This window comes from Berghia stephanieae, chromosome 8 (assembly GCF_034508935.2).
Source record: "Berghia stephanieae isolate SIO BIC M18660-M18661 chromosome 8, UCSD_Bste_1.3, whole genome shotgun sequence".
In the NCBI taxonomy this organism is placed as follows: domain Eukaryota; kingdom Metazoa; phylum Mollusca; class Gastropoda; order Nudibranchia; family Aeolidiidae; genus Berghia; species Berghia stephanieae.
Window position 1 is genome coordinate 40,094,094 of NC_088367.1, and position 22,662 is coordinate 40,116,755.

The 22,662-nt window shown below is 38.0% G+C and overlaps 1 protein-coding gene across 8 annotated transcripts; it reads left to right on the forward strand.

Moving 5' to 3' along the window:
• Positions 1–909: 909 nt before the first annotated feature.
• On the forward strand, positions 910–22,201 carry LOC144978671 (neuronal acetylcholine receptor subunit alpha-7-like). 8 transcript variants are annotated; one of them, XR_013646570.1, is made up of 9 exons: positions 1,391–1,492; positions 5,203–5,874; positions 8,170–8,300; positions 11,767–11,884; positions 13,653–13,808; positions 15,821–15,950; positions 17,066–17,238; positions 18,198–18,734; positions 18,855–22,201. XR_013646570.1 is itself a non-coding variant. In XM_078925040.1 (9 exons), the coding sequence occupies exons 2-8, from the start codon at positions 5,614–5,616 to the stop codon at positions 18,615–18,617; spliced, it is 1,389 nt and encodes a 462-aa protein (XP_078781166.1). In that variant the 5' UTR covers positions 1,474–1,522; positions 5,203–5,613; the 3' UTR covers positions 18,618–18,644; positions 21,789–22,201. The 8 variants fall into 8 exon arrangements, 7 of the variants coding, with proteins under 7 accessions (XP_078781162.1, XP_078781161.1, XP_078781163.1 ...); XM_078925040.1 differs by having other exon boundaries at positions 1,474–1,522; positions 18,198–18,644; positions 21,789–22,201; XM_078925036.1 differs by having other exon boundaries at positions 910–1,402; positions 18,198–22,201.
• Positions 22,202–22,662: the final 461 nt, after the last annotated feature.

The window sequence follows — 22,662 nt, forward strand, 5'->3', positions numbered from 1 at the left end:
AATTATACATGCCGAGAAGCAGACATTTCCGGCCTTCCAGATTCTGAGAATCTCATTAATGTCTGTCCAATCGATCGGCGCTGCGACTGTTATTTAGAATAGAATTATAGAACGTTTGCGAATAAGCTGCTCCCTTTCAGTTGGTATGACACTCGCTTTCGTATCGGAAGGCCGTGAGTTCGAGCCTCGCTCGGCGCATAGTTGAGTCCTTGGAAAAATGCTCTTTACTCATTCTCTCATCATACTCAGGTGTTAAATGAATACCCGGTCGTTAACAGCATTGCCTATGTCGGAAATAAATTGTAATATTGCCTAACAGGTGTCATATCTCGTTTTACATGTTACGTGTTGCTGTTGGCCAGGGACCCCTTGTAAAGCGCTCTGACCACGTTTTTTGGACATTGCGCTATATAAAAGCTCAAATTTTTTTTCGTATTTTAGTAAAACCGACAACTGAGTTTCGTTGGTCACGTCATAACGTGAAAGGGAAAATATGAGTATGTGGCGGTGATAGGCCAAAATCCTAGGTAACCGTTCTAGGAGAAGACAACGAAGAACGTTGTTGACACAGCTGAAAGACTTCAATACCAATCGCTTGACAGAACGCCTGATTCCGGCCGCTAATTTCCAACCCTGATCATGGCAGAACGCCCGGGAAAAAAAAATGTAATATCGCCTAACATGCGTCATGTCCCGTCCCATAAACAAAGCATATTATTATTTACATTTATTACGAAATATCCAATCGTTGGTTGGTGACACGTTTGGATGAAAACCTGAATATAGATCGCTCCCATTCAAAACAAACCATTTTTTCACTTTCTGTTGGTGACCCTACCTCGTACGCATTTTCTGAAGTAGCTATAGTTATATTGTTGTCAGCTCTCATGTTAATTCCTATTACGTACCAGTTAACACCCGTGCTCTGGAATAACAAGTATTTAAATATTTGGCCAGAAAACTCGCTCTTCTAATATATATCCAGCAATTTAAATCTTCGAAAAACTCTCAACCATGGGACTTCGTGAGGTCCTAGTTTTGAGAGTTTTTGCTAAGATGAGCTTCAATTAAATCGATCGATATTTAAAGGACGAGTTTTCTGGCCAAATTATTTTCAAATACGGATTTTCTCCAGAGAACGTTGGTAGGTTTTTAACTGGGAACCATTCACTTGTGACATCAATAATATGGAACAACGCTCGACAACAGTCAATCCAACACATTCTTTCGAAATGTATTTATCCTTACCTTTAACTCAATCGTTCATTGACGATAAACAAAAACGTTTGTGTGACGCTCTGATTTCTCAACACGGCATAACATTATAGGATAGTCTATTCGCTTGACGGACTCCAATCAAAATTATAAATAGACCTCAATGGGAAAATAAGATACGAAAAAGGTAGAGAGAGGGTTTCACGCCTGTTTGATGATTGATCTTATACCGATGAGAATTATCCGTTCATATACTATATAGAATTTCATTTGGAAGGTTGGATCACAGCAGTTTCCCTGGAATATTGTGTTTATAAATTCATCATCATTTGTTTCCAGTTTTTTTTATTGTATAGGACGTTTTCATTGTATTTTCTTTTGGATTAAAAAAAAATCAGTGCAAAACAATTAATTACAAAACAAAACAGATTTGAAAATTCCTGTTAGAATTGAATTGGTTACCAGTATAAGAAAGGTTGAATAATATAAGATCGATCTATCTGCTTTAAATGCCTTAATGGTTTAGCACCTAGTTATCTTAATTCAGCTATGCGGCTATGTCGTGGTCGTGTGGTATGACAGTCGCTTTCGGACCGGAAGGTCCTGGGTTCGAGCTTCGCTTGGCGCGTAGTTGAGTCCTTGGAAAAAGGCTCTTTACTCAAATTAATTCACCGTACTCAGGTGTAAAATGAGTACATGGCCGTTAACAGCGTTGTCGCTGTCTGAAAAAAAAATGTAATATCACCTAACAGGCGTCATGTCTCGTTCTCCATATTACATGTTGCCGTTGGTCATGGACCCTTTGTAAAGCGCTTTGAGCACGTTTAGTGGATATCGCGCTATATAAAAGCTCACGTTAAAAAAATATATATATATATATATATTTTCCATCTAGAATGCTACGGCCCTCATCTGACCACGCTTAATTCCTAAACTCCATGTAAATAACAAATCAAATTACTTATTTTATGGTGGGTGGGAGTTCGTTTTTAACACTTGGTCCTCAGATATAGAACACACCTTCCATAGGCTATTCGTGGAGGGTCAAGCGTAGATGCTTTCAAATCAAAGCTGAAACTTTACTTTTTTGTTTGTTTGTTTTACAAAAACATATTTAAAAATCTCTGTCAACGTTTCACATTTATTTCCGATACGTATAGTTGTTTCCTTCTTTTGAGTAATGACTGAAAGTCTCTCTTTCTCTCTCTCTTTCTCTCTTTCTCTATCTCTTTCTCTCTCTCCTCTTTCTCTTTCTCCTCCTCTCTCTCTCTCTTTCTCTCTCTCCGCTCTCTCTCTCCTCTCTCTCTCTTTCTCTCTTTCTCTATCTCTTCCTCTCTCTCCTCTCTCTCTCTCTCTCTCTCTCTCTCTCTCTCTCCCTCTCTCTGTGTATGTGTGAATTCGTGCTATTTAGATTGTCACATTTGTAACTATGAAGCGCATAGAGCATGTTAATCAAAGTGAACACAATGCCGAAAAGTGACTTCATAGTGATCAGACATAATATATGAAATTTTAGTTTTTCACATTGTAAGAAACTCTAATCACTCTCACCAATAAAAACATAATGGAAACTTAAACAAAGTCTAATAGTCTTAATTGTAGATAGAACATGGTTGACGTCACTCAGGTCTTTGTTATTGTTTTTTTTTTTTTTTGTGCCATCCATGTTTATGAGCAGTTCTCCCTAAACTGTAGTAGCCAGACTATAAAAGTTCATAGTTACACATAGTTTTGTGTGTTGGTCCTTTATAGGATATATATTATAGGTGTGAATAACTATTAAATATCTTGAACTCAATCTATTACATTATAACATGGCATTATTATCAGATTACATAACCCGCGTGCTTTTCTTTAGGAATATCATATTCTCCTATAAGTCATCCACACAGAATTGGATATTTTTTTTTCGCGAACAGTTTTTCTATTTATTTCTATTACAAAAAAAAATAATAATCTCGTTTGTATTTATGCTATGCGTTTAGGTAAAATTCTCACATCATCTGCCAGCCGGATATAACACACCAACAAACAAAATAATGTGTAACATTAAAACGTTTATATAGATTAGGCTGATTAAGTTTGTGAAAACTAATCATTAAAATGACTGTCGAAAACAATAATGAATAATTGATTGACGTCAATTTCATTCCTTCTATAATAATATTATTTTCACGGTGTCCGGACTTGAGTTGTTTACAGTAAGATTTTAATACATTAATGACACCAATACCCTCTCGGGGACGATTGCTTTGACGCTATTTAGATCTATGTAGATTTCAATAATTAATGAATGTCCTACACTGTATTGAATAGAACATTCGGTCCTGTTCATAGATTGTTTGGTGAAAGCACGAAAGGCACTGGAAAACAACGAAAACATGGTACAATAAAATCATCATCATGTGGAGGATTATGTGGGTGCGACGATGTGATCTTGTGGTAAAATGGAGATAGAGATAGAGGGAGTACCTAAATGTGACTCATAACTAAGGGGACAACACAAAACAAACGACGTTTTGACCTTTGGCCTTTTTCAAGAAAACAAGCAATTGCCATCCTGCTCTTGTTTTTCGAAACACAGTGAAAGCAATGTTAACCAAATAGCAAATAGCACATACTCTGTTCTTCAATAAAACGGCAATATTGTCCTTTTCACGCTATAGAAACTGGGATAAACTCCGGACTCCATGGGTATAGATAGTATGCAGATGACGTCACTCAGGCCTTTGTTATTGTTTTTGCCATCCGCGTTTGTGAGTTGTTCTCACTAAACTGTATTAACCAGACTATAAAAGTTCATGGTTACACAGAGTTTGTGTGTTGGTCCGTTATACTTCCGGATGGCAATGTTGTGAACTCCTTGGCCAAGCGCATTCTATCTATATGGGCTCTGAAGGACTACTAGAAATTAAAAAGATTGAGTTTCATACCGCGACAATATATTTACTAATATTTACTGTTTGACGATTATTGCACCCAGTCAAATTAGGTCGATTTAATCTCTATGACATTTTTAGCCCAGTTTTAACATTCTTCAGTAAACTTCTAGTTTTTGGTCTTGTGGTATGACACTCGCTTTCGGATCGGAAGGTCCTGGGTTCGAGCCTCGCTCGACGCATAGTTGAGTCCTTGGAAACGGCTCTTTACTGACATTCTCTCATCGTACTCAGGTGTAAAATGAGTACCTGGCCGTCAACAGCGTTGTCTCTGTCTGAATTTATTTTTTTTGTAATATCGCCTAACAGGTGTCATGTCTCGTTCTACATATTACGTGTTGCTGTTAGTCAGAGACCATTTGTAAAGCGCGTGGAGCACGTTTAGTGGATATTGCGCTATACAAAAGCTCAAGTTTTTTATTACTTCCCTTAGAATTGAGTTTTCATTGAGAAATGAGTTGATTTAGATTAAACCTCAAATTGATTCTATCATTTTATAGAAGTTCTCGTTACAACTAACATGTAACCAGTTTTACTGTCGTATTTTGGGAAAAACATCTAATTTAAAAAAATAGTCAGAAAACATCCTTCAAATATTTATTGATTTAACGACGCCCATCTTGACAAAAGGGGTCCCGATAGCTCACTTGGTAGAGCACTCGCTCCACACGCAAAGGGACCGAGATTGATCCCGGTTGCAGTCGAGATTTTTTCTGCCCCCCCCCCCCCCTCTCCCTCTGTCCATCCAGCCGTGAATGGGTAGCTGGGTCTGTTAGATATGGCTGAAAGTAATATGGATAGAATAGCGTCCTATCCAAAAGATAGCAAACAATTGCTATTGTCCGTTTCATGCTAAAGAAACCGGGTATATTTTTTTGTTTTTATGGGTTTTACGGCGCTTGCAACACATTTAGGTCATATCAGCGTCAGAGACCGGGATGAACTCCGGCTCCATGGGCCGAATTTATTTGGACTTGACACATGTGTATTGAAATACATTTGTGAACCCATCAAAAATTTATCAATTCAATTCTCTGGTCGTTTGTAGTTGTGATGCAAAGTGGCTTTAACCTGTGAATAAAGGCAAACGGAAGTGACGTAAGTTAAATGTGTTGTGAGTTGGGACTTCAGGCTGTGCTCCGCTCTTATAATTTGTATAGACTTGGGTCGACATATTTCTTGAAGGACTTTTGTGAACCCACCAAATATTTAATCAATTCATCTCTCTGGTCATCTGCAAGTGTGGCGAAATGCGGCTTTAATCTGTGACTAACAACAGAACATACCACCAGACGGAAGTGACATTACTTAGATGTGCTGAAAGTTGGGACATCATACTCTGCTCCGTTCTTAGAATTTCTTTCGGCTTGGGAAGACGTGTTTCTTGAAGGACTTTTGTGAACCCACCAAAAATTTAATTAATTCAACTCTCTAGTCGTCTGCAAGCAAGTGTGGCGCAATGCGGCTCTCAACATTTATCATTCTGATTGTGTTGGTTTCTGCAATGTCACTAGTTAGATGCGAATATAACGGAACAAAACGGATTTTTGACGAGCTGCTGGGAAGCAAATTCTACCACGCTGACGTCAGACCCGTCCTCGACCAATCAAAACCCATCACTGTGTTCGTGAACTTTGAAATACTGTCCATTGTTGAAGTCAATGACGTCACTCAGAGCTTCACGTGTAACGGGATTGTACAGTTGAATTGGCTTGATGAGGTAATTTAAAACTCATATCAGATATTCAAAACCCCGTCCCTTACGCTCGGCGCTCGGCCAGTGATTCCAACAAACTAGTTGTCCCTCGAATGCTGGAATGAGATCCTTTTCTCACTTCGGACCCTCTGTTTGGAACGCCTTTCTACAGAGCATTCGTGAAAAAGAATCTTTGTCTATTTTTAAACTTTCGCTGAAACCATATCTGTTTCGATTTTAGTAGATGATATGAGAAGCAAGATAGGTCTGGTTTGTGTTGTGTGTTGTGTGTGTGTGTGTGTGTGTGTGTGTGTGCGTGCGTGTGTGTGTGTGTGTGTGAGTGTGTGTGTGAATAAGTATGTTTCAGCCAAAGTAATTATTGTAATTTAAGCGATTAGAATCTGATGTCTCGGAGTTATAGCGCTATATAAGTTTTCAGCATTATTATTATTATTATTATTATTATTATATTATTATTATTATTATTATTATTATATTATTATTATTATATATTATATTATTATTATTATTATTATTTTTATATTATTATTATTATTATTATTATTATTATTATTTATTATTATTATTATTATTTATTATTATTATTATTATTATTATTATATTATTATTATTAGAAATGCGATGACTTGAGCCGTAAGTAAAAGAAAGACACATTTTATATAAAATTATAATAACAAATAATATAATTCCCTTTATTCATCCCATATGGGAACATTGTCTTAAGGGTCTATTCCAAGGAAATACTGGAATAATCCAGGCGTCAGCCGCAATCCAGCGCCGCAGACTGAGCCAAGGCAAGGTGACTTGCTCAAGGCCAATTATCTCAGCGGGTATTCGAACTCGGTACCTTTCGGGTAGTAAGGAAAGACCGTACCGCTGAGCCACGCTTCTCTAAATAAGTCGGTTTCTCTTTATTATTCATGACCCTCACCCTCAAACTATTGTCACTGACCTCCCATAATGGGCAGGGAGGCACGTATTATGTTTTATATCCCCTTATAATATTTCTGTTATCCAACCTGCTTTCTTTCTTTGTCTTGGATTGAGGCTTCCATATTTCTCTGTCCCTGACCATCATCTTCAGGGAGTTCCACGTCTCTCCCCACTTTCTCATCTCTCCCTCCACACTTCTACTCCAGGTTGCCCGGGGCCTTCCCCGTCTTCTCTTTCATTCGAGTGTCCAGTGTAGGGCGATTTTTCTGATGTTTCCCTCCTCCTTTTTCATCATAACATGTCCTATCCATCTCCACCTTCTTTTCGTGATGATGTCCTTCATGTCTTCCATTCCACATTGATCTAGCAGTCGTTCATTTTTTTAAAATGTGACCCCTCGCCTCAAAACGGTATTATGTCGGGATGATTAAGGTGCTGAAAATTGAATTTATAGCCAGAAATATCAGACTTGCTTGAATTTTTATGATTTATTGAGGAGAATGATTACTATATTTTATTGTGCCAATTAGTGATCATTCCAAATTTTTACCAGTTTAAATTTAATTTGACTTTATAACAACGTGTTCATTCCGACATAATACCGTTTTGAGGCGATGGGTCAAAAATTCTATTCGGCCAGTAAATGTTCTTGATCCTCCTTCGTCAGTTTGTATGAAATTCAGACATCTTGTTTATGTCGATGTTTATTATCCTCCAACATTCTGTTCCATTAAACTCTGGTAAATTTTAAGTTTGGTTTTCATTCTATAACATTTTATTCTTCCAACATTGTTCAGTAGTTTAAATGTGTTCCCTGCTTTATATGACTTACTTGACTTATGCCTCTTGGCTCCTGGCTAATCATAGGGCATCAACAGCACTCTTCTATCTTCTTCTGTCCTTGGCACAGACCTTTTCCTCACTCTAGGTAAGATTTATATATGCGCCTATACATGCCTCATCTACTTTAAGTATCCAAACATTGGTGTCAAATGTAGCTTAGGTTACTTGGAATGAATGGCCCGTTTGATACTGTGCGGCTATGTGGTCTAGTGGTATGACACTCGCATTCGGATCGGAAGGTCCTGGGTTCGAGCCTCGCGCTCGGCGCATAGTTGAGTCCTTGGAAAAGGCTCTTTACTCACATACTCTCACCGTACTCAGTGTAAAACGAGTACCTGGCCGTTAACAGCGTTGTTTTGTCCGAAAAATTGTAAATCGCCTAACAGGCGTCATGTCCCGTCCTACATGTTAAATGTTGATGTTGACCAGGGACCCCTTGTAAAGAGCTTTGAGCACATTTAGTGGATATTGCTCTATATAAAGCTCAATTTAATTTAATTTATCGTCCATCACTGGTTTCAGAGAGCTACTTGGGATCCAAGCAACTACGGCGGTGTTCGGAACATCCACCCAGCTCCAAAACTAATATGGCGGCCGCGACTTGTTCTTGTCAACACATTAGGAAAGAGAGACTTGTTTGAGGATGATTACAGGTACACATTTATCAATAGGGTTCAACAGTCGTGACGTCACTTCCCTCCAAATGACGCATAGTAACTTAGTAACTGGTTCTGAACTATCGGAACAATGGCGGACGCCCTTATGAGATACTTCTCGAAGAGCTGAAAAGTGTATCCAGAGGAGAAAAACATTATAAATCTGATCATGTTTTGACTTTTATAAATTCTGATGTGAAAAATTTTCTAGCCAGCATGAAGATTAAAAAGTACCGATTTTCTTCGTTTAGATCCAAGCTGCAGATTGTTAGATGCTGGGGAACGAGTCATCAGACTATTCAATCCTATTATCTCCATGGCGTTCAGTATTGTAGTATGATTAAATTGTGCCGCTTTGTGGTCTAATGGTATGACACTTGTTTTGTGCGCTGTAGATCCCAGGTTCAAGTCCCGCTTTGGAACTCATGGTCAAATTTCAGCCCATGTAAAAGATACTTTATACACAATTTGTTCATCATAGTCGGGTGTAAAAAGAGTAAATGATCAAGAAAAACATTGTCTTTGTCCACCTCCCCCCCTAACCATCCCCCCAAAAAAATTACGAAGGCACCATATAACCGTGATGTTTAGCCCTATAAATGTACCTTAACGTCTTAATTGTTGCTGCTGGCTTGTGGCCTATGGAAAAGCGCACATATTTGAGTACAATATAGGTGAATATTCCTCTGTATAAAACTCTCATTGCCATCATTAAATACCATATGGTATTGTGAAGCTTATTTATTTGAAAGTGTTTTCGTTTATTATCTATTTTTTTGGGGGGGGGGGGGGGGTGGGGAGGTGGGGAGGTATTGTTTTATTTTTTTTGTCCTTTTTGTCCAATGTACAGTGATTGGAATCTGGGTTGGATATTGATGAAAGCATTTTGCGGTAGAATAGAGCAGTGTTATTGTCCGTTTTACCCGACCAAAAACCGGCATAAATTCTAACGACACCGGCCTTATGGTTCTGAAGGACTGCTTTCCTATAGATAGAATGAAGATGACGTCACTCGGGTCTTTGCTATTTTTTTTTTTTTGCCATCCACGTTTATGAGTACTTCTCACTAAACTATATTAACTGGACTATATAAGTTCATGGTTACACATAGTTTCGTGTGTTGGTCCGTGTGGCAATGTTGTGAGCTTCTTATCCAAGCGCATACTATTTATTTACACAAACACACACACACACACACACGAGTTCAGTTATTTGTGCTTTTATTCACACACTGACACTGACTGTCTTAATGCTCTTGCATGCATCTTGTACGTTTCCGATTGTTCACAATGTTCGATTGGCCTTCTGTTGTTCGAGTTTTCAGATTGTCTTTCTGAATGTCTCATAACATTTTCGATTGTCTTTCTGATTGTCTCGGATTGTCTCCGAGTGTTTCCGATTGTCTTTCTGAATGTCTCATAACATTTTCGATTGTCTTTCTGATTGTCTCGGATTGTCTCAGATTGTCTGTTCATACGGACCATTGTTTCGCAGACTTTATTCCAGTCCCCCCCCCCCTCTTCCTTTTATTTCTCCCTCTTTTTCCACATTCACAATAATATCCAATCCTCTCTGCACCGTCTGGTGCTTGAGGCAACAGCAAATGATCGCCAGTGTTTTTCATCTTTTGCTGCCTGGATGCGGTCTGTAGGCTAAGGCCCTGGGCTTTTAGTTCTCTCTGTACACGTCTTCTCCACGTTTCTTGAGACCCACCTCGGTTGCTTTTTCCTCGTGGCATCCAGCGTAATGCTAATCTTTTCCCCTTTCAATGAACAATCAATTTAATTCAACCTTTCTGAACAAGGTCTTCTGTGAAAAAGGATAAAGAGGATCAAATCTGCTTCTCAATGGTTCATTCATCCATTCTCCAGATGCCACATGGAACCATTTCTCTATTTAATGAAGACAAGTCCCCTTTTTTTTACCAGAACTAAAATATCCATTGTTGACCATTCGATTTAAATTAAAAATATCTCAAACATGGGACCTCGCGAGGTGTCTGGACAAATTTTTATATACGTGCTTTTCGAGAGATAATTGGATAAAACAGATTGTTAAGGACTGGTGGAAATGCTCACAAATAAACACAAAATTCCAAAACAAAGTTTTTTTTGTCTTGAACACGTCTTTGTCATTTCTAATAAATAGAACATTATACGGCCAAAACTATAGAATTTATTATGCATTGTTCTGTTTTGCTAATATTTTGTTTGGCTCACGTCGTTTTCACGACTTTTTAATATAACTCTGACAACTGAAGTCGCCGGGTCGACAGAAAGTATCTATTATAGATTAGATTGTTTCTATTGAACTTGCAATAATGTTTCAAAGCTGACTTTGAATTCCCAATTTCCAAATTCAACCACAAAGTCACGTCACTTTGCTTAACAACAAGAAATGAAATGAGTAGATAAGTGCCAGAAGACAACAGAGAATAAAAGTTTCGCGGCGGCGATGGGGGCTCGAACCCGTGACCTTACTAGTACGACAACTCCGCCTGGCCGGGGAGATCGTGACTCTATAGTATGAGCTATCCACGACCCTAAAAAAAAGGTCGCTTCTAACCGTAGTCTTATTAGAGCCTTCTCTCCCCGACTTCTTGAGGTCACGGGTTCAACACACACAAGCGAAGTTAGTTGGCCAGCATTTAAGCTTAATTAATAGCCGATATTCTCAACACAAACATGTAACATAGAAACGATTGAGACATTGAGTATGCTCCGGTACATGGGGTGAATTTTTCATTCAGAAAAGTTAGTGGAGCAGGCACTTATAGTGAAAACAACAAGAAATGAAGTGAGTAGGGAAGTGCCAGAAGACAACAGAGAATAAATCAAACTTTGAGTTAACTAGGGCTTTAATTGATTCACTTCACTGTCGATTAATATCATTTCTGATCATGAGCGGCTGTCGCGGGCTTCTAGCTGAAGGGCCTTTTATTCTCTGTTGTCTTCTGGCACTTTCCTACTCACTTCATTTCTTGTTGTTATCAACATACGTGTCATTTTTGCTTACAACTTGTGTTGTTGAACTTGGTATCCGTTGCTCTGAAATGTCTGTGTGTTTATTGAATTTGCAATAAGGCATTTGTGCGGCTGTGTGGTCCAGTGGTAAGACACTCGCTTTCGGGTCGGAAGGTCCTGGGTTCGAGCCTTGGTCGGCGCATAGTTGAGTCCTTGGAAAAGGCTCTTTACTCACATTCTCTTACCGTACTCAGATGTAAAATGAGTACATGACCAATAGCAGCTTTGTCTCTGTCCGAAAAAAAAATGTAATATCGGCCAACAGGCGTCATGTCTCGTCCTACATCTTAAGTGTTGCTGTTAGCCAGGGAACCCTTGTAAAGCGCTTTGAGCACGTTAAGTGGATATTGAGCTATATAAAATTCATTTTAAAAAAAGCTCAATAAGGCATTTGATTTTGCAGTGCATGTTTTTGATCGGATCATTTCATCTGTCCTCAGTCCCACAAGTCTTCACCATACCGGCTTCGCCACTTGGTATCCAGGCAGTATTTTCCCAATAGCTTGTGATCTGAATCTTAAAAAGTACCCATTTGATGAGCAGAAGTGCTCTATACGGGTAAGTCTTGTGCGTATGATGATGATAATGATGATGGTCATGTATTTGCTGTTGTTGTTGTTGTTGATGATGATGATGATGATGATGAAGATGATGATGATGATGATGGTGATGACCCGAAGATGATGGAGGTGACAGTGGTAGTGCTCATACTGGCATTGGTTTTAATGAGAAGTAGTAGGAGGAGAGAAGCAGCAGTTGTATTATTATTATTATTATTATTATTATTATTATTATTATTATTATTATTATTATTATTATTATTATTATTATTATTATTATTATCATTATTATCATAGTATATAGTAGTAGTGTATATTAGTATATAGTAGTAGTAGTAGTAGTAGAGTAGGTAGTAGTAGTATAGTAGTAGTAGTAGTAGTAGTAGTAGTAGTAGTAGTAGTAGTAGTAGTAGTAGTATGATGAAGAAGAAGAAGAAGAAGAAGAGAAGAGAAGAAGAAGAAGAAGAAGAAGAAGAAGAAGAAGAAGAAGAAGAAGAAGAAGAAGAAGAAGAAGAAGAAGAAGAAGACGAAGAAGATGATGATGATGATAATAATAATAATAATAATATAATAATAATAATAATAATAATAATAATAATATAATAATAATAATAATAATAATAATATAATAATAATTAATAATAATAATAATATAATAATAATAATAATAATAATAATAATAATAAAAGAAGAAGAAGAGAAGAAGAAGAAGAAGAGAGAAGAAGAAGAAGAAAAGAAGAAGAAGAAGAAGAAAGAAGAAGAAGAAGAAGAAGAAGAAGAAGAAGAAGAAGAAGAAAGAAGAAGAGAAGAAGAAGAAGAAGAAGAAGAAGAAGAAGAAGAAGAAGAAGAAGAAGAAGAAGAAGAAGAAGAAGAAGAAGAAAGAAGAAGAAGAAGAAGAAGAAGAAGAAGAAGAAGAAGAAGAAGAAGAAGAAGAAGAAGAAGAAGAAGTAGTAGTAAAGACTTTTTAAACCTTCGCGAAGTATTCAACTTTGTTTTCCTTTTTATTCGGCGCATATGACCCAAGAGTTTTGTTCACTGAACTCTAAATTCATTTATTCTTTGTTTTGTATACTATTTGCTTAACCTTTGCCGCTAAAAGGACCTAAATATAAAGCACGCGCCGTTACAGTCCTTAAACTTTAATAAACTATCTATAAAGTGGCAGCTTTCATTTCAATGTTTAATGAAATGTTGCTGCTTGAAGCTCGAAGGAAATAATAACGACAATTATTGAATTGTAAGCTTTAATTTATTATACGAAGACATATATTGTGGACGTTTCGGGTTTCCCCTTTATCAACAAAAACAGGATGAATGAAACACTGCAGACAAATGAGATAATGTGATAGAGTCCACATTAACCTTAACAACGCCACGATCACATTATCTCATTCGTCTGTAGTATTTCATTTACAAGTATCTGACTTCGTCTAATAAATTGAAGCTTACAATTCAATACTTATCGTTTTTTTTTTTCAATGTTTAACTCACTCAACCCTAACACCGACTATACCCGCAGAATACCCGGTGATACTTCTACCCCATGTCTATTAATTACATTTGAGACAAATTATCAAAGTTAATGTTCTTAATATTTACATGTTAATGGTAGTTGAATAAAACTATCTATGCACATGCTAATTTTTAATACATTTTCTTCTAATTTTGAAAAGTAGCAAACATCTCTAGGATTGAGTGAGTTAAACTGACTTAAACCTTCTACGACATCCTTTTTGATCCCCCCTCCCTCCCCCCCCCCCTTCCAGATGTTGCCAATGGCTTTGCTGACACACGCGCTCTTGTTTCGAGTGGAAGCTGTGTACGCCGACGATTACACGGTGAATGGGGTCTGGGACCTGAAGGGCCATCAAATCGTAAATGGAACTACTAAAGTAGATGGCGGATACATAGCGTATTTTGAGGTTTGGTCAAGTTTTGTTTCCTTCCTTTCGTATAAAAAAAATTGAGTTTTTATATAGCGGAATATCCACTAAACGTGCTCAACGCAATTTACAAGGGGTTCCCTGGCCAACAACAACATTTAACATGTAGGACGGGAGTTGACGCCTGTTAGGCGATATTTCAATTTTTTCGGACAGAGACAACGCTGGTAACGGCCAGGTACTCATTTTACACCTGAGAACTGTGAGAGAATGTGATTAAAGAACCTTTTCCAAGGACTCAACTATGCGCCGAATGAGGCTCGAATCCAGGCCCTTCCGATCCGAAAACGAGTGTCATACCACTAGACCACATAGCTGTATAATTCTTATTTTCAGTTTAAATCTGGATCAGTATTGCATCTGAAGTAGATTTAATTCGAAAAATTTGTGTTCGAGAGTTGATATCGATGTATAACCAGTTAACTACTGTAATCTTTAAAATAAGTCGTATTTAAAACTTGGCCATAAAACTCGTCCTTCAAATATCATTCGGATTAAATGACTCTCATCTTGGCTAAAAATCTCAAACCTAGGACCTCGCGAGGTCTTCGAACAAGTCCCAGGTTTGAGAGTTTTTTTTGCCAAGATGAGGGTCGTTTAAATCGATCAATATTTGAAGGACGAGTTTTCAGATCAAATTAAAAAAAAAACCCGGAGTTTTCTGGATTACAGCAGTTAACTGGTTAATAGGACTTTTGGTGTTAATGGTGACGTTCTTTGATGCTCTCTATTTGACAATGTCTAAGTTTGCAATGTTTACAAACGTGTCTGTTAGAGTATTCTACAGATACTGGATTAGTATTGTCGTCTTTAGTGTTAGACAATCATTTACATATAATATATTCTGAACACAAGAATTAATTAGTCGTTCATTCTGAATATATTGACAGAGACAACGCTGCTAACGGCCAAGTACTCAATTTATACCTAAGTGTGTTGAGTAAAAAACCTTTTCTAAGGACTCAACCATGCGCCGCTTAGAGCGGGACTCGAACCCAGGACCTTCCCATTCGAAGGCGAGTGTCATACCTCAAGATCACGTAGCCGCACATAGTAAAGCTTATGGAGATGGATATTAAAACCTCAATGTTTTAGGGAAAGAAAAAAAAGAAAAGGTTCAAGGGTTGGAACCGGCTATCAGACATCTCGATGACATGCCTTTAGAAAAGACAGTTTTTGCTAATTTTTCTCGCTCTGTCTGAAAAGAGCGTTTAATTCGTTCACCCAGTGGAAGCAACGTTTATCTCATCATCGTAGAACTGCATTTTATCAGGATTAATCGGTCCTTGAAATAGAGAGTTTAGAATTAAAGTGATGAGAAATACAAACTTTGGGTCTTTTTTAGTGTAGAATATACGAGGCTTACACTCTTACTTTTTGGAATTCCGGAAATATTTCCCAACCGCTGCACGAGCTTGCGAGTGCGCGTTGGAACAAAGTTCGAATTCCAAAAAGAAATCTTTTATTCTACCCCTCAATCAATTTCGATTTCGTTATCTTTGAATAAAAGACATCTTCAAAAGCATTTAAATGATACTTCATTTTCAAGAATCCAATTTTTAGTAAAATTTAACCAGACTTGTTTATAATCTGACTTCACAAATTATAATAATTATTATAATAAACATGCAAAGAGGCCAAGAATTGATCCCAGGTGGAGTCGGAGATTTTTATTCCGACGCGTCCTGTCCAAAGGGTAGCAAGCAATTGTTATTGTCCGTTTCACGCTATAGAAACCGGGATAAACTCCGACTCAACGGACCTGAATGACTCTGAAGGACTGCTACTACTTAACATAAAATACTCTGTCGTTATACTCGTGTGTGAAATGGATGCAAACAGTTGCCTTTGTTGTAAAAATTAGTTGTATTATCGCCTTAGAGGTGTCATGTCTCATTTGCTGCCTGTTTGGGACCCCTTGTGAAACGCTTTGAAATCGCTTCTCGGACATTACGTCAATTAAAGCTCACATTTTATTTTACAATTTCCAGGTTACATTCCATTTAAAGAGACGTCCGACATTTTTCCTCCTCAACATTCTACTTCCTGTTGTTCTGTTGTCGTTCCTGAACCTCATGGTGTTTGTCATTCCCGTCGCTTCAGGGGAAAAAATCAGTTATGGTTTGTACATCTTTACTTATTAATATAACCTCCATTATCCCCCAGTTGGGATCAGCGTGGCTCAGCACGGTACGGTATTTGTTTCGTACCGTAAAGATTCGATCAACCGCCGCTGCGCTGTGTGGCCTTGAACAAGTCACCACGCCCTAGATCAATTTGCGGCGCTGCACTGCCGCTGGCGCCTGGGTTCTTCCAGTCTTCCCTTGGAATTGATCCTAGAGAAAATATTGGATGAATAAAGGGAATTTTATTTTATATTTAATTTTTATAAATTCTATATTTATTAACTTAATTTTATAAACTTAGATTTTTATGGTTTTAATTTCATGTTTTAAAAATTCATTCGGTGAGGTTGAAAAAGATCTAAAACTAGATACCATCATTTAAGTACAGAAGAAATAGAGGCGATTTTAAACACGTAGTCCTCCCTGACCTTACCGGAGTTCCGTCTCCCTACAGAGGTTGGTTGTCATGGAACGCCATTCTTCACGCTCAAGGGCCATTACCGAGCAGTCGATTATCTTTTTGCCAGTTGTTGCCTCTACAATTTCCATCCAGGACTTTTTTGGTTTGCCCCATACCTTTCTGACCATGGTCCGCATAACATTGATTATGAGCATTCGAAATGTTTTCTTTAGTCACAGTCACACGAGGTGATAATTTTAAGATATTTATCACCAGATGTTCTACGAATATTCGACAGAACTCATTTCAACGTACTGTCAGGACACGGAATGCACTTGATTTTAATACAAAATAATGCTGAAACAACAGATGCTTTCAAACATTCATTTGATAAAAAAAACTCCATGCCTTGAATGAGATTTGCTATAATATGCTGTTCATCCTACAGTATAGTGCCGCAGTAATATGACCTTAAAGTGCTTGTACATTACTATAACAAGCATAACATGAGGTTTGGTTGTCACAGTCGTGACTGTGGGAAGCTCCTTGCTGTTTGAATGCCACTAATAATTTGATTTTGCCATTGCAGGTATGATAGTATTACTGGCTCTTACAAGAATTCATCAGCATTATAAGCTCCATGCTGTCCTATCTTATGAAATATTGCCATCATGATATGACCTAAAAGTGTATATCCATTGTCATTACAGGTATTACAGTATTGCTGGCGCTCACTGTCTTCATCAGTATCGTAAGCTCCATGTTACCCAAGTCTTCAGACTCGATACCCCACGTGATCATCTATCTGTTCGCTCTTCTGGTTGTTTCCTCTCTCACTGTCATCGACTCCATCGTTATTGTCTTTCTTTGCCACATGGAGGAGGTAAATGTCATCATCATCATCATCATCATCATCATCATCATCATCATCATCATCATCATCATCATCATCATCATCATCATCATCATCATCATCAACAACATCAGCAGTAGCAGCAGCAACATAACCATCACCCTTTTCTCCTTATCGTCATCATCCTCAACATCATCATCATCATCATCATTATCATTATCATCATCATCATCATCATCATCATCATCATCATCATCATCATCATCATCATCATCAACATCACCTTCGTAATCATCATAATTATCACCGATCGTAGACGCATTTTTACAAGTCTTTCTTTCTATTGAATAGGATAAAAACAATTATACAAATAGAACAAAAATATCCTCTCAAAAATCACCCTACCCCGACTACGGCATACATCGGAAATACCAAATCGGATTATCAATGCTACCATTCACGAATAACACAAACACACGCTTTATTCATCCAATAGGGGAAATGTTTCTCTAAGGTCTTTTCCAAGGGAAGAATGGAAATAACCCAGGCGTCAGCCGCAATACAGAGCCACAAATTGAACTAGGGCGAGGTGACTTGCACAAAGCAAAGTAGTACAAAGCAGTAGCGGGTGATCGAACTCGGTACCTTCCGGGTACGAAGCAAAGACCGTACCATTGAGCCACGCTGCCTCCTGCATACATACACACGTGTGTATCTTCATGTGTGTGTGTGTGTGTGTGTGTGTGTGTGTGCGTTTACGCGCGCGCGTGTTTTTACACTTGTGGTGGTAGCTCTTATGACCAGAAATCAAAATGTCTGAGGTTTTATCCCCAGTCGAGGTAGGGTGAATTTTTGGGATGATTTTTACTTTCTAGTATTTTTTATATCTGCTCTGTCTGATTTGGTTAATACGCATCTTGCCAGATTCTAATCTCATTTATTTTACGTAATTAATTATGTTTTTCTCAATCGAAACTCACTTCATACAGAAAACAGAAAGAAGCAACAAAGCCAGACGCTCGTTTAGGAAAGCAATTGGCACCATTGCTGGCATGGGAAGATCTGTATCTCCTGAAAATGGGTCCAATACCCGAAACACACCCGTGAACGATCCTCTTGGCCCAGACAACAACAACCCAATGTTTCAAACTAGAAGAGACAACGGTCATTTATTTCAAGCCGGACGGACCTCTTGGACGGACATGATAAAGGGTATGAGAGATGATGACGATGGTGACGAGAGGAAGAAATCGATAAATGATGATGGTGGTGATAATGTAGAAGATTTTGACGACAACGTCAACAAGTACAAGATAATAGGAAGGTACATCGACTTTGTGTCTTTCATCATCTTTATCGTCATCTGGGTTATCCTCACTCTTTGGATCTTTATCGAAATAACGTCTTGAAAATGTGACATTTGGTCACAGCAAAAAGTGAGTGGAGCAGGAGCACGCACTTATGTTGATAATCACAAGATTTGAAGTACGTAGGAAAGTGCCAGAAGACAAGAGAGAATAAAAATTGCACGGCGGCGATGGGGGGCTTGAATTCGCGACCTTACTGGTACGACAACTCCGTATGACCGGGGAGAGTGTGGCTCTACTGTCAGAGTTATCCACCACTAGATAGCTCAGACGGTAGAGTCAAGCTCTCCCCGGCCAGTAAGTTCACGGGTTCGAGCCGCTATCGCTGTCGCGAAATTTTTTACCTCTCTTATCATCTGGCCCTTCCGTACTCACTTCATTTCTTGTCATTTGTCACATGACCAATGTTGATCTTACTGTGACCCATCACTTCAAACTGGTATTGTGTCGTTGATTAACTGGGTGCCAAAAATCAATAATATTAAGGTTAGTATGGCCATAATTTATAGGAGATTATGGGTTGAAAATTAAATTTTTTTGACTTACTAGGAATATCTATTGTCTAGTTTTGAACTTGTGAACTTACATGCTTATGAGCATAAATTCAAATTAGGGCTTTTTGACCACATCGACATAACATCGTTTTGAGGTGGTTGGTTACAACTTATCTAATGTTTTATATTATGTTTTTTTTATCTACGATGTAATTGATATTTGATTCTATTTACTTTTGATGGTTGGAAAACTTCGTCTTGATTTATGTTATAATTAGCAAATTGTTTAAAATTAATTTAAAACTTGGAACTTGGAACTTCAAGAACATCACCAATGCAACAAAGTCGGCTTTGAATCAGAGTCTGGGTTAGCAATGGGGAACACACTCACTCACTCAATCCTCTCCACCTGGTTCTGTCAGCAGCTATTCTTGGGGCCATCTCGAGGGACATACCTCTCTATTTTAGGCCCCTCTCTACGTTACGTCTCCAAGACTCCTTGGGGGTGTCCATCATCACAGAATCTTTCTTTTCAGTGTTTCATTAGGTCTGCGACAGACATGCCCCAACCTTTGCCATCTTCTCCTTTTAATGAGACTCTCCAGAGACTCCATTCCAGCTCTCGCTCTCAGGTCCTCATTTGAGATTGACTTTGTCCAGAATATCTTGAAGATTTGTCGCAAACTTTTCTTTTGGAATACTTCAATTTTCTGGATGATACTCTCTGGGGAACACAGATATGATATAAATAAACAAAACTGCTTCCAACCTGATTGGTGTCTTTCGGTAGACTGGATACATATCTTGTGTAATTATACTTCTGATTTTCGAGTGATGCCATCTTATTTTCTAGCTTTAAATAAAGACATGTCGTTAATAAAGATCATCCATCCTCGCTCTTTTACGCCCCTAATCAAAATTTACCCGCCTATACTTCCTGCAACTAAAATAGTTCTACCACCTTATGATTTAATATGTAACCTATTTTATTGATTACGCATTGTCCGGAGGACTGGTTACGCACTTCCTTTGAATTTTGAATCGGAAAAGAGGAAGGTGTAACGTCACAACTTCTATGCAATATCATCTTACAACCCCCCCCCCCCAAAAAAAAAAGAAAATTCCCCCCAAAACAGAGCTTTTATATAGCGCAATATACACGAAATGTGCTCAAAGCTCTATTCAAGGTGTCCCTGACCAATAGCCACACGTAAAGTATAGAACGAGACATGACGCCTGCTAGGCGATAATACAATTTTCCCCGACCGAGACAACGTTGTTAACGGCCAGGTACTCATTTTACACCTGAGTACGGTGAGAGAATGGGTGTAAAGAGCCTTTTCCAAGGACTCAACTATGCGCCGAGCAAGGCTCGAACCCAGGACCTTCCAATCCGAAAGCGAGTGTCAGACCACACGATTACATAGCCGCACAAGAGACTTATTGGACATTAAATATTTGGAAACAGACTATGCTGTAAGATAAAAATCTAAATAATGTGTGTGTACGACAAAGTGACCGATCAGAAGAAGGAGTAATATACAATTCTTACACTCTTGCTTGTTGGAATTCCGGACGTGTTTCCAACCTCTGCACAAGCTTGCGAGTGCGCGTTGGGAACAGAGTTCGAATTCCAAAACATTTCTTCTACCCCTCAATCATTTCCTACTTTGCCATCTTTGAATAAAAGACATCTTTAAAAACATTTAAATGATTCTTCTTTTTGAAGAATCTGAATTTGAGTGAAATTTAACGATTTATAATCTGACGTCACAAATCATTATTGTACACGTTGTATCACTACGCGTTACTATTTATTATAAAAAACAAACTACTGTTTCATATTTGCATTTTCATATCTTCCAATTTAATCAATAGTCCTCTATCATTACAGAAGTTATATAGTGTGTTATAAATTCTATAAACAATCGAAATGTTTCTTTTCTTTAAAAATTATAACTATCCCACACACACACTGTCTCAGGTTTGAGAGTTTTTACCAAGGACTCGACTATGCGCCACTCAGAGCGGAAGTCAAACCCAGAACTTTCCAATCCGAAGGCAAGAGTCGTGTAAATAGACCACATAGCCACACACAAACAAAAGGACTATGACAAAATAAATAAAATTTACCTCTCAGTATTTCATTTGCAAATAGACTTTGATATCTTATTTATCTGTTGGCTGAATCAAATCTACTTATATTTCACACACAATGTTTGTATTTCAAATTTTTTGTTATTGTTGATATCATTGTTTAACTCACTCAACCCTAACATTGACTACATCCATAGTTTACCTTGGTTACTTTTACCCCATGCCTATTTATTACATTTTTTCTGAGACAAATTATAGGCGTAGTAGTATCAAAGCTAATGTTTTTAATTTTTACATGTTAATGGTAGTTGAATAAAACTATCTATGCACATGCTCGTTTTAAATACTTTTTTTTCCAATTTTTAAAAGTATCGAAATTCTCTAGGATTGAGAGAGTTAATATCATTGTGTCATGTTTACATCATTTGTAATACTGAAAACATGTTTTTTTCTCAACAAAGTACTAATTAATTTGAACTACCTCCGTTTTTCAAACGTTTTCCCCTCCTCATATCTGTGATAATATAAGTGTTCATTTATCGCCATTCATTTTCCAATATTTTCCAATTACTTGAAATCATTACATTATTATAGCTATTGTCATACTTCTTTACCAACAAAGGAAACTAATGCCCTTAATAGCGGATCGACAACTATCCTTTTTCGGACACATAGTAAGGAAAGATAAGAATGAATACCTGGCAAGTTGTGGAAAAATACCTGGTAAACGCGCCCGGGGGAGACAAAGAAAAACACTCATAGACCAACTGAAGGGCTTCACCAACCTAACAATCCAAGAGCTGTTTGAAAAAGCAAGAGACAGGGAGGAATGGAGAGAGATAATTCATGCAGTATCCGAAGCCTGGACCAGGCATGGAACCTAGAAGAAGAAGAAGATACTTCTTTATATTGCCTTATTTATTTCACCCAATCCATTTGCAAACATTCATTTTACCTTTGCTCTATGTTTTACAGGTAGTTGATACAAAAGTGTTCTTGAAATAATAAATAAATAAACGTGTTCCCCTTCACTTATCACAGTGTCCTCATTCCTTTCCTTGAATGATATCACACACCTCAAAGTTATAATTCTCTTCTTTCTTCTTTTTCTTTCCTTTTTTATATAGCGCAATATCCACTCAACGTGCCCAAAGCGCTTTTACAAGGGGTCCCTGGCAAACAGCAACATTTAACGTGTAGGACGGGACATGACGCCATTTAGGCGATATTAGAATTTTTTTTCGGACAAAGACAACGCTGTTAACGACCAGGCACTCATTTTACACCTGAGTACGGCGAGAGAATGTGAGAAAAGAGTCTTTTCCAAGGACTCAACTATGCGCCGAGCGAGGCTCGAACCCATGACCTTCCGATCCGAAAGCGAGTGTCAAAACAAGACGGACAATCTATTTTTGGGTTGGGTTGTGTGAGTTTCGTGAAAATAAATTTCTGAAAATGACAGGCGATATTTTTTATTTAATGGCTAGTGCGACTGC

Coding starts and splice junctions, on each gene's coding strand:
- LOC144978671 (XM_078925036.1), top strand. CDS start 5,614: ATGCGGCTCTCAACATTTATCATTCTGATTGTGTTGGTTTCTGCAATG. Junction 13,809..15,820: donor GATACATAGCGTATTTTGAG/GTTTGGTCAAGT, acceptor TACAATTTCCAG/GTTACATTCCATTTAAAGAG. Junction 15,951..17,065: donor AGGGGAAAAAATCAGTTATG/GTTTGTACATCT, acceptor TTGTCATTACAG/GTATTACAGTATTGCTGGCG.